Source organism: Schistosoma mansoni, chromosome 2 (assembly GCF_000237925.1).
Source record: "Schistosoma mansoni strain Puerto Rico chromosome 2, complete genome".
NCBI classification, from domain to species: Eukaryota; Metazoa; Platyhelminthes; class Trematoda; order Strigeidida; family Schistosomatidae; genus Schistosoma; species Schistosoma mansoni.
In genome coordinates, this window is record NC_031496.1 from 5,258,432 (window position 1) to 5,273,392 (window position 14,961).

At 37.9% G+C, this 14,961-nt stretch overlaps 2 protein-coding genes across 2 annotated transcripts; both read right to left on the reverse strand.

Moving 5' to 3' along the window:
- Nucleotides 1–800: 800 nt before the first annotated feature.
- Smp_102000 (hypothetical protein) lies at nucleotides 801–8,769 on the reverse strand (the record flags this gene model as incomplete). Its single annotated transcript, XM_018795434.1, has 2 exons — nucleotides 801–953; nucleotides 8,653–8,769. The coding sequence occupies 2 exons, from the start codon at nucleotides 8,767–8,769 to the stop codon at nucleotides 801–803; spliced, it is 270 nt and encodes an 89-aa protein (XP_018649747.1).
- A 5,244-nt stretch (nucleotides 8,770–14,013) lies between these two features.
- On the reverse strand, nucleotides 14,014–14,754 carry Smp_101990 (putative nachr subunit; the record flags this gene model as incomplete). Its single annotated transcript, XM_018795435.1, has 1 exon — nucleotides 14,014–14,754. One exon carries the CDS (start codon nucleotides 14,752–14,754, stop codon nucleotides 14,014–14,016), a length of 741 nt encoding a protein of 246 aa, XP_018649748.1.
- Nucleotides 14,755–14,961: the final 207 nt, after the last annotated feature.

The following is a 14,961-nucleotide window of genomic DNA, read 5'->3' on the forward strand; positions in this document are numbered from 1 at the left end:
CGGTTGTCGTGTAGGGTACTACAGGTGTAGCAGCTGTGTCGTTTGCTTGTACCGAAGGAAAATCGACGTAGCTAGGGTTTCCTTCTAGGTACGCCGCTTTGAGTCGATCGATACTGATGATATCGTTCGTACCGTTCTTATCGACTACATAGTACTTAGGTTCGCGTTGAAGAACTTTGAAGGGTCCTTCGTATGTTGATTCGAGAGGTCGTCGATGTGAGTCTCGACGAACGAAGACGTATGTACTATGTCGAGTCGCGTTTGACTATGATCACCACTACAATAAGATTACGCGCCCATAAACGACTTGGTTCCCTCGATAACTCGCAAACCAGAAGACTGTACGTGGTCCAGATAGAGTATATTTATTGGCAATCCCGTGGTAACGAATGAATACTGAGACGTGCCAAAGATTACAGGCAATAAGAGCAGAGCGTAAGAAAGTTCGAACCAACAGGATGGATAGCGGAGCGAAATGTGACTTTGATACAGTTAAATAACAACGAGTACGGTAAAACAATCACTGGTACAATTGGTTATAATAATAGTTGTTTCCATTATACAAATCGTGATCTTGTCGACAAAAGCAGGTCACTACAGTATAACACGTCTAATGTTGGCCTATTTTCATAGTTAAACAAATGCCAAAAATATAATCACCATAGTACCTTGAAACAAGCTAAATGTATGCTCTTCCATGAGTCTTTCTTTTTCAGTTTCCTTTTCAGAGTTTGTGCACTATTTTTATTAGGTTGATTTAGCGCTTTACAGGCAATTAGTCATATAGTTTGTAAGCTAAATCAACCGTTTTCGAGGACTGGGAAAAGGTTTTCCGCCAAACAAATTAAGTCGTGCACACTATGGGTACTGTCCAAATAGCCATCGATGCAAAAGCTTCTGTCTACAGCTTCCTGAACATCATTATTCATCTCTTCATCAAACGTGTCTTTAGTCTTCGCATGAGCAAAGCTAGCAAAAACAGAGAAGATATTTCGTCAAATGGATAGTTTGTCAAACAAAATTTCATAGATTTTGGTCTTATTTCCCCTTTCTTACATCACAACAGGAGTAACCCTCCTCTGTATCTCTAAGAACTTCACTTGAGGAAACATCCCTCCAGTATCAATGGCTAATATCAACTTGCCTTATTTAAATCGTAAAACACTCATCAAACCATTTACGATATACAATCCTCTCGAAAGTTGATCATTGAGGAAAGAACTCTGATGAATACCAACGCCATCAAAGATAACTCCTAACTCTCTGGCTTTTCATGGGCAATAATATAATGATCTGTAATGTACCAACAAACCTATTTCTAGTCCAGAAATTTTTCCCTAGCTTTGATGATTTGGACTTTACTTAGATGTTTACCCATCACGGCCCGATATTTTCCCAGTAGTTCATTATCCCTCACTAATCTCTCTAAACTCTGGCTTCCGTCTAGCTGGTTCGAAATTCAGTAACACATACTTCCAAAATAAACCGTCAAGCTAGAAAATTAAAATCTACTTCCCAAGTTCACTCGTTCTTTACTTAATGTCCCTTGAAAAGCTCATGCAAGTCCTCTCACTCGTGATTTCTCAATCTTTAAAGCTTCCATAAAATATCGTATATTGGAGGACAATGACTCCAATCAACTTGATGTACTGATCTATTTGTTCTCTTAGAACCCATTATCATTCAACCTTGATAAACATGCACACAGAATGGACTTCCGTGTCACTTTGACATTGTTGTAAGACCTAGTGTGTTACTGAGGAGTTACATAGAATCCTCTTAATGCTTCTACTAATAAAGCTGATGCCCAGTTAGTTGCTCTGCATCACCTATCGGTAGCTGATTGATCGCATTAACGGTGATGATGCAACGGATATTCTAGTTTTACAACTGGATACCAGTAGCACCTTCTATGTTCGATCGTTCCCAGTCAGATAGAAATCAGAAGTCAGACGAGAAGAGGCAGGAAAGATATATTTGATTCGTTACCAATATGTCGAGGACCTTTTCTATAAGCTGGCTAATGAAACGTAGGAGCTGTGTCCCACGCTGTGTTGAAACGTGATCTGATGCGGATGCATGACCGAAAGCCTTCAGCTAAACAAGTCCACTTAAACAACGTGGTCAGCATCCAATGTCGAACACTTAATGAGCTATTGATTTTGGGGAATTATTTACAGCTACAGATCACTCCCACCCTAGTGAGGTAGTGATGCCCCTAAGACGTGACCAGCCAGAAGTTTAAACCCAACGAGTTTGTCGTTGGTAAACACTCTTCTGATAGCTTGCTTCGTTTAGCAGCGTCTGGTCGTCTTTCCTTAAACTGAGGGACCAAAATGTACAACGTAGCAATAAAGAAATATAGTACAATGAAAATTTCGGTTCCCTGAGAAACTTCGTCGTTCTTTTCCAGCCGTCCTGGAAAAGAGGAAAAATAAAACGTGTGAGTGCATGTCGAAAAATACACTCGTACTTGCGTAAGGACACAAGATGAGCGGAAAAAATAAACTGATACACTTACAAACAGTGTAAAAGCGATCGGAAAAAAAGGTTTTCTTTTGGTTTTTTTCAATATATAAATATATATATATATACGCTCAAAAAAATTTTTTTTTTGTTTTTTTTTATATAAATAAAAAAATGAGCATATTAAAAAAAATTTATAATAAACTTTGAAAGGGTAATTCAAGATAAAGCTTATGTCCTACGTGCAATATTCGTTAAGATGTTCTGGAAATCTTACTCGTCTTCCAGAACGCGTTGTTTTAGGTTTTTCTATCGACGTTGACGAAGTATCAAGTTGTGTGTCGGTTGTCGTGTAGGGTACTACGAGTGTAGTAGCTGTGTCGTTTGCTTGTACCGAAGGAAAATCGACGTAGCTAGGGTTTCCTTCTAGGTACGCAGCTTTGAGTCGATCGATACTGATGCTATCGTTCGTACCGTTCTTATCGACTACATAGTACTTAGGTTCGCGTTGAAGAACTTTGAAGGGTCCTTCGTATGCTGATTCGAGGGGTCGTCGATGTGAGTCTCGACGAACGAAGACGTGTGTACTATGTCGTAATTCGGGTTGAACGAAAACATCAGTTGATTGAGGTCGAGTGTGAGCAGGTTTAACTGAACGCATAGCGTTTGTAAGCCTACTCGTGTAAGAGTTTAGATCCATGTTCAATGAAGAAGCTGAAGGATCCACGAATTCTCCTGGGAGTCGGAGTGTCGTTCCGTAAACGAGTTGAGATGCCGTGTATCCAATGTCAGCTTTCACTGCATTGCGGATACCTAGCAAGACGAGTGGAAGAGCGTCTGTCCACTGTGAAACGTTTGAAGCTGATAATGAAGCTTTTAGTTGTCGATGAAAACGTTCTACCAACCCGTTTGCTTGTGGGTGGTAGGCGGTCGTTCGGAAGCGCGTGATTCCTAATAGTGAGGTCAGACAACGGAAAAGTCCAGATTCGAATTGGCGTCCGCGGTCTGTAGTGATTGTGGAAGGGCAGCCGAAATTTGCTACCCATCGTTCGACGAAAGCACGGGCCACGGTTTCAGCAGTAATGTCCTTAATCGGTACTGCTTCTGGCCATCGAGTGAAACGGTCTACGCATGTTAGGAGATATGAGTATCCGTTCGAGTCGGGTAAGGGTCCTACTAAATCTATATGGACGTGGTCGAAACGAGCGTCAGGGGTTTTGAAAGAGCCTAAGGGACATTTGTTATGTCTTATGACCTTAGATTTCTGACAGCTTACACAGGAGCGTGCCCACTCCCTCACGTCTTTATTCATGCCAGGCCAACAAAAGCGTTCGACTATAAGTTCGATTGTTGCACGAGCACCTGGATGAGAAAGATTGTGCAACGTATTGAAGACGTTGCGGCGATAATGTTTTGGTACAATTGGACGATCCCTACCTGTAGATGTGTCACAGAGTAAGGTTTCCTTACCTGTTCCCATCTGCCTAATACTTAGTTTAAGAGTTGTCGAGGATAACTCATGCTGAAGATCAATGTCTTCTTTCTGAAGCTGAGCGAGTTTAAGAAGGTCGATTCCTTGGAAACTGTTCAAGGAGCTAATTCGAGACAAGGCGTCTGCGACTACATTGTTTGCTCCAGAAATATGTTGTATGTCTGAAGTAAACTGCGAAATGTAGTCGAGTTGTTGAGACTCTCGCGGTGAGTACTTGTCTGAGGACGAACTTAAAGAGAAGGTAAGAGGTTTGTGATCGGTAAAAAGCGTGAATTCTCTTCCTTCGATGGAATGTTGAAAATGCCGTACAGCACAATACATAGCTAGGAGTTCCCTACCGAACGTGCTGTACCTAGATTCCGCGTCTAACAACCGTCTCGAGAAAAATCCTAGAGGTTGCCATGAGTTGTTAACCCATTGTTGTAAGACTGCTCCGATTGCTGAGTCGGATGCGTCTACTGCGATACTAATGGGCGCTTGAGTGTCCTGATGAGCAAGCAGGGTTGCTTTAGCGATGTGTTCCTTAACTGTGGAGAATGCTTTACGGGCTGTGTCGTCTAAACTAATTGATTTTGCATTTCCACGAAGCTGGTCGGTTAACGGTTTCATAAGGGACGCGCATTTAGGTATGAACCGTCTATAGAAACTTACAAGTCCGTTAAAAGTTCGTAAGTGCTTGATCGTGATCGGTTCTGGGTAATCCAGAATGGCCGCCACTTTGCTCCTAAGGGGTCGGATGCCTTGGGCATCAATAGTGTGTCCTAAGAAGTCTAAGGAGTTAGTTGCGATTTGGCATTTCTGAATGTTGACAGTAATGCCATGCCTTTGGAGTCGATCGAAAACAATGTCCAGATGCTTGAGATGTGATTCTCTGTCCGGACTTGCTATTAGACAGTCATCAACATACGCATGTACGAAGTTGAGACCTCGGAAGACGTCGTCTATAAACCTTTGGAAGGTTTGAGCCGCATTTCTTAAACCAAAAGGCATTCGTAGAAATTCGTAAAGACCGAAGGGAGTGATGATGGTGGTTTTAGGAATGTCGTCAGGTGCCATCGGGATTTGGTTATAAGCTTTAACCAAGTCGATTTTCGAAAAGACAGTTGTACCTTTCAAGGTAGCTGTCAAATCGTGAATATGAGGCAGCGGGTAACGATCGGGAATGGTTTTAGCATTCAGACGCCGATAATCACCAGTTGGCCGCCAATCATTGCTGTCCTTTTTAGGGACCATGTGCAATGGGGATGCCCATGGACTATTCGATGGTCGAATTATCCCTAGGTCCATCATGTGGTTGAATTCGTTTTTAGCTAACCTAAGCTTCTCGGGAGCGAGTCTTCGGGCTTTCGAAAATACAGGTGGTCCTGTAGTCGAGATGTGATGTGTAACATTGCTGGTTACACAACTTAATTTCGATTGCGATTGGTATATCCCGGGGTATTTGTCGAGTACTGCTTGGTACAAGGGGTCTATGGCGTGCTTAATCGTGACTGGGGATAACCTGCAACCAGAACAAGGAGTTACGCAAACGGATAACTTAGTGTTTCCGTCTATTAACCTTCGTGCGCGTGTGTCGATGAGTAGATTGTGGTGTTGTAACAGGTCTATACCAATGATTGGCATAGAGACATCTGCAACCACGAAAATCCAGTGTATGGGTTTGCGTAAACCCACGTTAAGGTAGACGTACCTTTTACCGTAAGTAGCGATCGGCTTTCCGTTTGCCGCCTGTAAACTTAAAACAGACTCGCGAAGTCTGTCGTCGAGATTTGCTGGAAGAACGCTAACTTCTGCGCCAGTGTCGACGAGGTAGCGAACTTTCGTAGTCACATCCGTGACATATAAGAGACGGCTGTGTTCGCCGGCTACGGTTGCCGTTAACGCGTGCCGGCTGGGAAGTTTCCCGAACTGTTTTTCGTGTCACTCGATTTTGGGGTCGGATAATTGCAAGGTTTCCTGCAGTTTCTGGAAAACTTACCGTACTGGTTATGATACCAGCACCAGTCGGGATTGTCTGTCTCTCGTGGTCGAGAGCCAGATCGTTTACGTGAGGCGCTTCTACGCGGGGTTTTTGACCGACTACGGTCATTGCGAACTCTAAGATATCGTGTAAGCGTGTGACATAGTTCGGCCATGTCAGTCGAGGTCGATTGGGGTTTTTCTTTGACGGAAAAAACCTCGGCCTTAGAAGATCTAGTGATTTCCAAGATTCGATCGGCAGATGCAGCTAGTTCATCTATGGCATTGTTTTGAAATGAAACAAGCACTGCCTGCACCTGTTGAGGGAGTTTAGACAAGAAAAGTTGTCTAAATAGGCCATCATCGAAAGTTCGTTGGCCGATGACTTCTCTCATTCTAAGCAACATGTCTGTCGCAGAACCATGTTGCAAGTCGATATTGTTAAAGAGTTGGTCTAACCGTTGTCGATCAGTTAGGTCTCCGCGTTTTAAAATCGATAGTTTAAGCGTTTCGTAAGGTTCGGGAACATCACTAATAAACATACTAGGTGTTACGTACCTGTTAAACTCGCGCGGTAACGCCTTAACTACCGCGAGGAAACGTGTGCGCGAGTCCGTGATTCCGTGCATGCAAAAATCGGCTTCTGCATAGCAGAACCAGGACTCGATATTGTCGGGCCAAAATGGCGTTAACTGAATCGAAATAGGGGGAATAGACTTTAACTTAAAAACCTTGGGTGAGTGTTCCGTCATATTAATATAGATAACGAAAAATGTCTAATTAAAATATATCCGAGAAAAAAAATTCGCGAAAAAAGTATATCACAATATATAAAATTCAAATAAAGAATAACAATGAATAATAATATTCCAAAATGGAACAGACTCACAGTATATTGACTTGGTGTACCAGATCACGTCGGGTTCACCAATGATGATACAACGGATATTCTAGTTTTACAACTGGATACCAGTAGCACCTTCTATGTTCGATCGTTCCCAGTCAGATAGAAATCAGAAGTCAGACGAGAAGAGGCAGGAAAGATATATTTGATTCGTTACCAATATATCGAGGACCTTTTCTATAAGCTGGCTAATGAAACGTAGGAGCTGTGTCCCACGCTGTGTTGAAACGTGATCTGGTGCGGATGCATGACCGAAAGCCTTCAGCTAAACAAGTCCACTTAAACAACGTGGTCAGCATCCAATGTCGAACACTTAATGAGCTATTGATTTTGGGGAATTATTTACAGCTACAACGGTACTGATTTGTGCAAGTTCAATACGATCCAAAGAAAATACCCCTAAACTTCTAAACGTCTATACTGGGTGGTGTCATTCACAGTCTTTATGCCAGTCATCAATCCGTTACCTTCCAGGCAAAATGATTAGTTATCTTTTCACATACGGGAGTATTAGGTAAACGATTGTCTAGAAAGGATTAAGTTCCAAAAACTCTTTAAGGACCATTTAGTTTTACTGGTATAATACCCAAACAAATCCTAAATGAGTTCCCTTCTTGAGCTTAATTTACTGAATTGTTCTTGTCCTTTTTATCATGTGACGTTGTGTAGTATTTTACCTTAAAGTCCTTAACTTTACATTTCAACCCTAAGCGACATGCAACGATCAAGTGACCACTTGCCAGACATATATAAAAGAGACCGATTCCCCGTACTTCAAATCTCCTCTGAGTAACATTAATTATCCATAACAAGACACGATCCATAACCCCACAATTCATTATGTTCTTTGGGTAGCCAAACTCATGAATAAATCAAGGTGGAATCTTTTGATGAACTGACTTTTCTAACCTCTTTTGTCAAAATTTGAGATATATTGTCCAAGCAAGCTACTCTACCAACCCTGACTCTTACTTTATGAATGAAAACAAGTTTTCGAATTCCGATTTTTTTATTGTCAGCTTCCACACACTTACTCTGTAAGCCTATTCTTAAGACTAATACAGTTGTTCCCAAATGCGTTGCAGATTTTACATCAGATATATATGCAATCTACTCCAGTACTGTATATATGTTGCGTAGCCTCTTTGCAAGGCCATTTAGATCGTCAGCTTAACCTCCTACTAGTTCATGGTTGGGCAAGTCCACAGTTAGCAAACAGATAATTAAATTTTCACTTTTGAACAGATCTTACGAAAATCGTCTCTCTCAATTTTCAAGGTGAAGCCTTAATAGCCGAGTTTCACTGAAATTAATAGCCGACCAACGTTATACCACCATTGGAAGCCTGTAAGAGCTGGACAGAAGTTTCATTTTGGTATAGGAATCCTCAGAAGTGAGAATCCACGAACAATATTTGGCTCTTATTAGGTGATTTATATTCAAAATAACTAGTAAACTGACTAATAAGACTGTGGTACTGACTAGTTTGCTCATCAAAATGCATAATAGCAACCCTGATTAAACCAACAATGTCAATTATTGTACACAGCATATCCTTAATATTAACAAAGTAATTCGCCTTTAAGACTGCCATACTATTCCTCTGAACGAACTTTACAACAAGCACTAGCCTCTAGATACCTTTCAACGTCAGGAATTCCATTATTAACATCCACAAGTAGCTATTTTCAATTTCAACTTGGATGTTTGTTAGTCATAGCCCTTGCTCCATATTGAGTCTGCTTTCCAACCGTTTATTCATAAATGAAGTCCTACTTAACTCAAACTTAGCAGAACTTAATTGAAAAGAATTTAAATTATAAACGCTAACTTTGTCATCGCATTTATCAAAATTAACATCATACTTAATGTAGGCAGCTTTAGGAACATAACCCTTCAAACTCGAGTAGTATTTGGACTTTTGCTTCGGATTTCTGATGAGTATCATTGTTCTTTTCTAAGGTTTTATGTTGTGGTAAGTTCTAAATCGATCATGAACAAATAATCCTTGTTCATCGAGGATGCTGTTCAGGTACGTGCATGTCTCCACGTTCACCAGAGCTTCTCCATCAAGTGTGATTGGTTTGATGTTCTCTTTGTTGTATTTGAGAATCTTTACACTTGAGTTTTTATCGAAGGGGTTAAACGTCAATAAGTTGTTTAAAATAGTAATAAGCTAATCTGTAGTTACTTGAGTGCTTTTCAGTGAACTCAAATGACGGATATAATATTTAGATCTGACAACAGATCGACTAAGATATGATGGAATAAAAAGTCAATATTAATCCAGGTCACTTTTATTGTATATTTCATTATGCATTTTGTCTGGCTTGACAGGTGTGAGCTCTCAGTGCCATATTTATATACCCTATATTATTTGAGGTGAACTATATTTAGTGAGTCTGTTCAATTTATATATTTTTTTCCATGTTTGCTATTATTGTGTTTAAAAATCGGCATATAAATGAGTATGTTTTGGTTTGATGGCGACGATTTGGACGACTTATTTTAGATATATGTTTTTGAATAGTTAATCCATCTTCATTTGAACCAGTCTTCTGTGCTCTTAATCGGCTTAGTGGGGATTACAGCGGTCTCTGCTTTCTAACCAGTAAGACAGCGGACACAACATAGCTGACAAGAACATAATAAACAAAAAAATAAGATCGTTAAGAACCTTACAAATTCTATCATATAATTATTAGCTTAATAGCGTTATGCACATTGTTTTTATTAGGTTATTAAAAGAATAGCGGTAAAGTTTGTCAAAAAAATTAGAATTCTCTAAATTAATAGTTGTAATGTTTGTTATAAACTGGAATCATTTGAGGGCCAACTAAAAAACGGATATTTCTGACCAGATTTGTGATACTTAATCAAGATTACTTGGCATTACCCACTCAAGTTAACATAAATGATAGAACACAGAACCTTCATATCTCACTGTTAAGATGATACCATTGAGCTATTGAATCACAATTTAATGGTCTGTAGCTTAAGTTCACTTTAATTGGGATTTAACAGGATTATCTTCCAATTTCATCAATAGTTCATCTCATAATAAATGATTTTCCCATTTCTATGAGAAGCCCCAAACTTAAATGAAATAACTTTTTAGTAATTTCATGTTTTCAATGGTTCATCAAATGAAATCAATTAATGATGAACATTAGAATGTTTGTTGTCATAACTGGATTATTTCTTGCGTTATCATTCTAACAGACGTATGGCCTTGTGCTTTAGTCAGAATATAGATGTCCCAATTATTGTTACTAATACGTCTGAAATATAGTTCGTCCAAGCTGTTGTTAAGTTTTATGGTACTGATCACTCCCGAAAGGTTATAATCTAAATATACTCATTCATTGATCACTACTCTTAGTGTCGCTTTAGAAAATAAAAGTAATAAAAGGTTGTGAACTGACAGATATTCTGTAGTCTTTATAATAATGCCCCCAAATGCCCTGGTACGACCGAGAGTGGAGAGAGTCCGCTCTCCCTCTCGAAATGCTCTCACATGGCCACGCATATATAGCCTCTGCCAAGGAAGTCCTATTCACTAACCTCTCGCTCCAGGGGTGTTGTTTACGAAAGTAAGAGAACAAAAAGCGAATGTCCAGCGCTTTAACCGGGTTGGTGGGCACGGCGAGTCCACCTAGGGAAGTATGAAAACTCTCATTCCAAACCAATGGTGCACATGGGCTCCAGTATCCTGAGGTAACAGATGGCGTATGAATCAATCGTTGGTCACTGGCTACCATGGGACTACATCCTCTTACGATGCTCCACTGCCTTGTGGATCATATCTTTAGATCAAAGGCTCGGGGAGTGGCCCCCTAAGAAAACCACCTTCAGTTTGGGCACCTGGACAGTACCACAGCCCTCATACAAATCAAATGAGATTTGTGCGGCGCATATGTATCTGTTGCTTCCTTGTACCAATATTTATGTGTTTAAATAAATAAAATAGTCTTTGTAATATTGTTATTACCAACAAAGCTGATTTTAACAAAGAACATAATAATCCACAGATTTGAATATTTAAATTTACGAAAAGTATAATTATTAATTTCTAAGAATATATATTTATCAACTCAGTAAAATGAAGATAGATTTACTGAAAAATGTTTGATCAAATTAGGCGAAACTATTCATGTCAAGAAAATATATGATTGCCGATGAAAATTGGCAAGTACAAAACCTCATTGTAAAGCTACGTACAATATCACCTTAAAACATGCAACACAAACAATTAGAACATTAAATAAACAGTTAATTTAACAGTAAACTGTATACATTTGTCAAGTAAGATGCATTTTGTAGTGAGAATATTTATTAATTAGGCAATATATAAAAACAATAAATCCAGTTCCATGTGGATAAAGTTAAGTAGATCAGTATACTTAATAAATCTATCAAGGATGTCAAATAGAAACGATCATATCTTCTTTTATCATTGGTCAGTGAAAAAGCAGCATCATATTGTGACGCTAAATTTTCATGATAATTCTTGGGAGGATAGTAAATTAGTTTTTGTCGATACCGACGACAAGAATTATTACGATCACAAAGCTTACAGAAGATTGATTTCTTAATCAACGACTCTTCGCAAAGCTTGATGTTTTGCTTTTTTGTTGAATATTTTTTTTTAAAAGGACTCATGAGGCATCCTAGACGACTGTTCCATTGAGCAAAATGATTATTCACTACAGCAACGATAGTCGCCAAACCCATGAAACCTAACTGATTCAATATATAAATTCCTGAGTTTGTTACATAATGAAAAAGAAGGAAAGAATTAGCGAACTTTTGGATAAAAATGATATCATTGTCAAGGTAACATGAAATATGTCTGACTGGTTGTTAAATAATTTTTACACGGAAATAAATGAAAAGTAATCATCTTGTTATAATATGAGGATCCTCAGTGGTCCCCACTCAGGACTTCACACGAGATGTAATGTATATGGCGAAATATAAAGTTTAATTGGCAACCAAGGATTTTGACAAGCTACAAGGTAGAGAAATTTGGTTGTAATTGTTTAGACTCCTGGATTACCCACTAAGCTGAAACCAGCAGGGGAATACTGAGTATGGGATAAAGTGCTTCTAAAAAGATTTAGCCTAGTTTTAATTCCGATGGATATATGCGTATTTAATAGATTTGCTTTTCTGTTGGTTAAATGAATAGTTCAAATTTCAGTACATTTTGCAAATTTTATTTAAAATTATTGCTTAATTAACTAAAAGATAACTTTTCTTCGTATATTGTGTTAGCGATCAACAGATTGGATTCCTGACAGCTTTCTTTTAGGATGATGATATAAGTGAGGCTTTTATGCAAATAATATTACTGATTTTAAAAAAACCATATACATATACTCACAGGTGACTAACCTCATGAATAATTCCTGGGGTTCTAATGAGAGTTCTAGACCGATGGACTTTAACCTTGTCCGGAATGTAACACATATAACCAATGTCAATGGATGATGGCTGTGAAGTATCATAAACTTATTGAAGTTGAAAATGTGTAACGGTGAATCTGAATATAGGGATTTAAAGATAAAATGCTCTCCGAGAAATCTGAAACTCTCAGTTCAATATCTGACAGGGTCTTGGTTGAACACTTCTGAGGCGGATAAAATAAATATTCAGTGCTTCCTGGTTTCTGATGCGTGCATAACTAAAGTGAAGTGATTATGTAAACTGAATAGTCTCCATAAAACGTCTTCCTAAAAATCATTTCCTTCCTACATTTGTATATAAATTGTTCTCGTATATGATGTAAATCTGATTTTAAGACAGAATTGGTGTTCAACTGGACAATAACTGGTATTCTCTCATTTACAACCGATTTCATGCTTACTTTTGGAAACTCGAGTTTATCGAGATATTTAACTGAATCTGTTTCAAAATCAACCTCTCTCAGTTGTGTAACCGGAATACATACTTGAATTTAGTATGCTATCAGAGTAGCCTGAAATCAAGTCTAGATTTCTTATCATTAGAGAGGTATTCAATAATCCAGCAACAACTGAATGGATTAGATGATTATGTAATCTCTATCATTTATCAAATATTAGTTGTCTTACAAAAACTAAATTCACTCAAATTTTGAAAAAGTAACTTGGAGTTCATTTTAATCAAACTTTCATGAATTTTCATGAACACCTAAAACCGTATATCACCAACTCAGTTTATTTAGGTGCGTTTGGTTGTATTGCCAATAAGTCTTAATTAATTGGCTGAGAGAAATAATACTACACTTCGTAATCTCTTGTTGACTAACTAATTTCAGGCAACCTTTGAGCAGCTACCATAACTAAATATTCTATCCATACACTTTGTATCAATAAACTTGAAGTCATCAACAGTTCATTCACTGTCGATCGTTGTTCCTTGTGTGAATTATGTACAGGTGGCTTATCAATGCCCTTAGAAATAGCTAGTTTAAGATCAAAAAGTTGGAACCAACAATGTCTTTCTTTCTATGTTAATGATTGACTTGTCCGTCGAAGTTTATTTTCAGAATGTTTAATTGAAATAGCAGTGGTTCTCAGATAACAGTTTTAGGGATTTCATTAGGAACAAAGCTATCACAGTTGAAAATATTATCTCTGCATATACTATTGATCGATTAATAAAAGTCCCAGGGCTTAAACTGGAAGTGTACTTACTTCAGTACCAGATAGCAACATATTTTATCTTGTTAATCTATATAATTTATACCTAAGTTGCTTGGAATAAAATAATATTACTGATAAATTATGATTGACAGTAGTGCTGAAGTTGAAATGTCACCTAATGTCTCTCCAGTGACAATCAAGCTAAGACGCTCCTTTAAAAGTAACCCCTTTCAATCCAACTTTTATTAAACCAAAGGTGACTAAAAATTAAAATATACAACCAAGAGAAACGTGTCGATTAGTGTTCTCATTTGAATCCATTAGGTATTTTAAAGCAACTGATTTAAATAACTCAATCCATGTATAGTGATCCTCAGCATTCAACAACTAGATTTCTTTCTTTATTAAGGGATCCTATTTCAGATTTCAATGGATGTTTTCACTATGGAACTTAGTATCGTAATCATCTAAATATCAGAATACATAGTGACTCATTGTAGTTATAGACCATGCACAAAAATTGATTTTCCGTTGGACTGAATATAAAATCTATAATTAGATAGTTAAAAATTGTAATATATCAACTGTTCAACGCGAAAAGTAATGAAATTAAGTAACCGATTTATACTTAGTATATACTCACCTAAAAGTGGTATCTGGCTCACAGATCGAGGTGTGTTTGATGATACAGTAATAACATAAACAGTGGCACCAAAAAATAATGATAATGCAGTGGCTAACCGATCACTTGGACAACTCAGTGTAAATATTGAACATGTTAACGTTGAAATCAGTGTGAATGGTGCGACAACGAATGTAACAAAGTACAAGGGTTCATGTTTCAGTTTAATAGATATTACCAGATATTGATATTTTGAGTTAGTTTGCCTCAAGTATACGGAAGAATGATAACCAATTTCTTCAATTATCCATTCACTATGATTAGCGTTGGGCATAAAACTGTTATCAATACTTAAGTGATCAATTTTTAAATTGATTTCTAGTTGTTTGATTGTACTATATAGTGTAGTCAAAACCAGATAACATTTTTGTCTGTCAAATGGTAATTTAGTCATATCAAGAGGGCAAGATAGTTCTAAAACTGAACCATGTAACCATGTCACGTGACCGTTAGACTCAATCATCAAACGTGATGCATTACTGCTCGAAGCCAAATCAAACAGCCCGTTCTTTTTACGATTTCCAAATGCTAAGTCAGGTCTCCATAATTGTTTACTCTTAAAAATCAGTATATTTTGTAAATCACCAAAATCGCTTGGTTCCCACTTCAGACGATGATCCATCCACCTCTAAAGTAAAAGGAAAACCATTCGTAAAGTGGTAAACAGACTAAAACGGTTTTTTATAAACTGTTTAAATAAATAAACTACTTATAGAAGATATGTAATCCAAACTACGTGTAGGAGATCAAACGATTGTTTCCCTATTCTATATGGTTACTAAACACATTTACCAGAAACCATAGTGACTAACATTTGTGAACTTATATT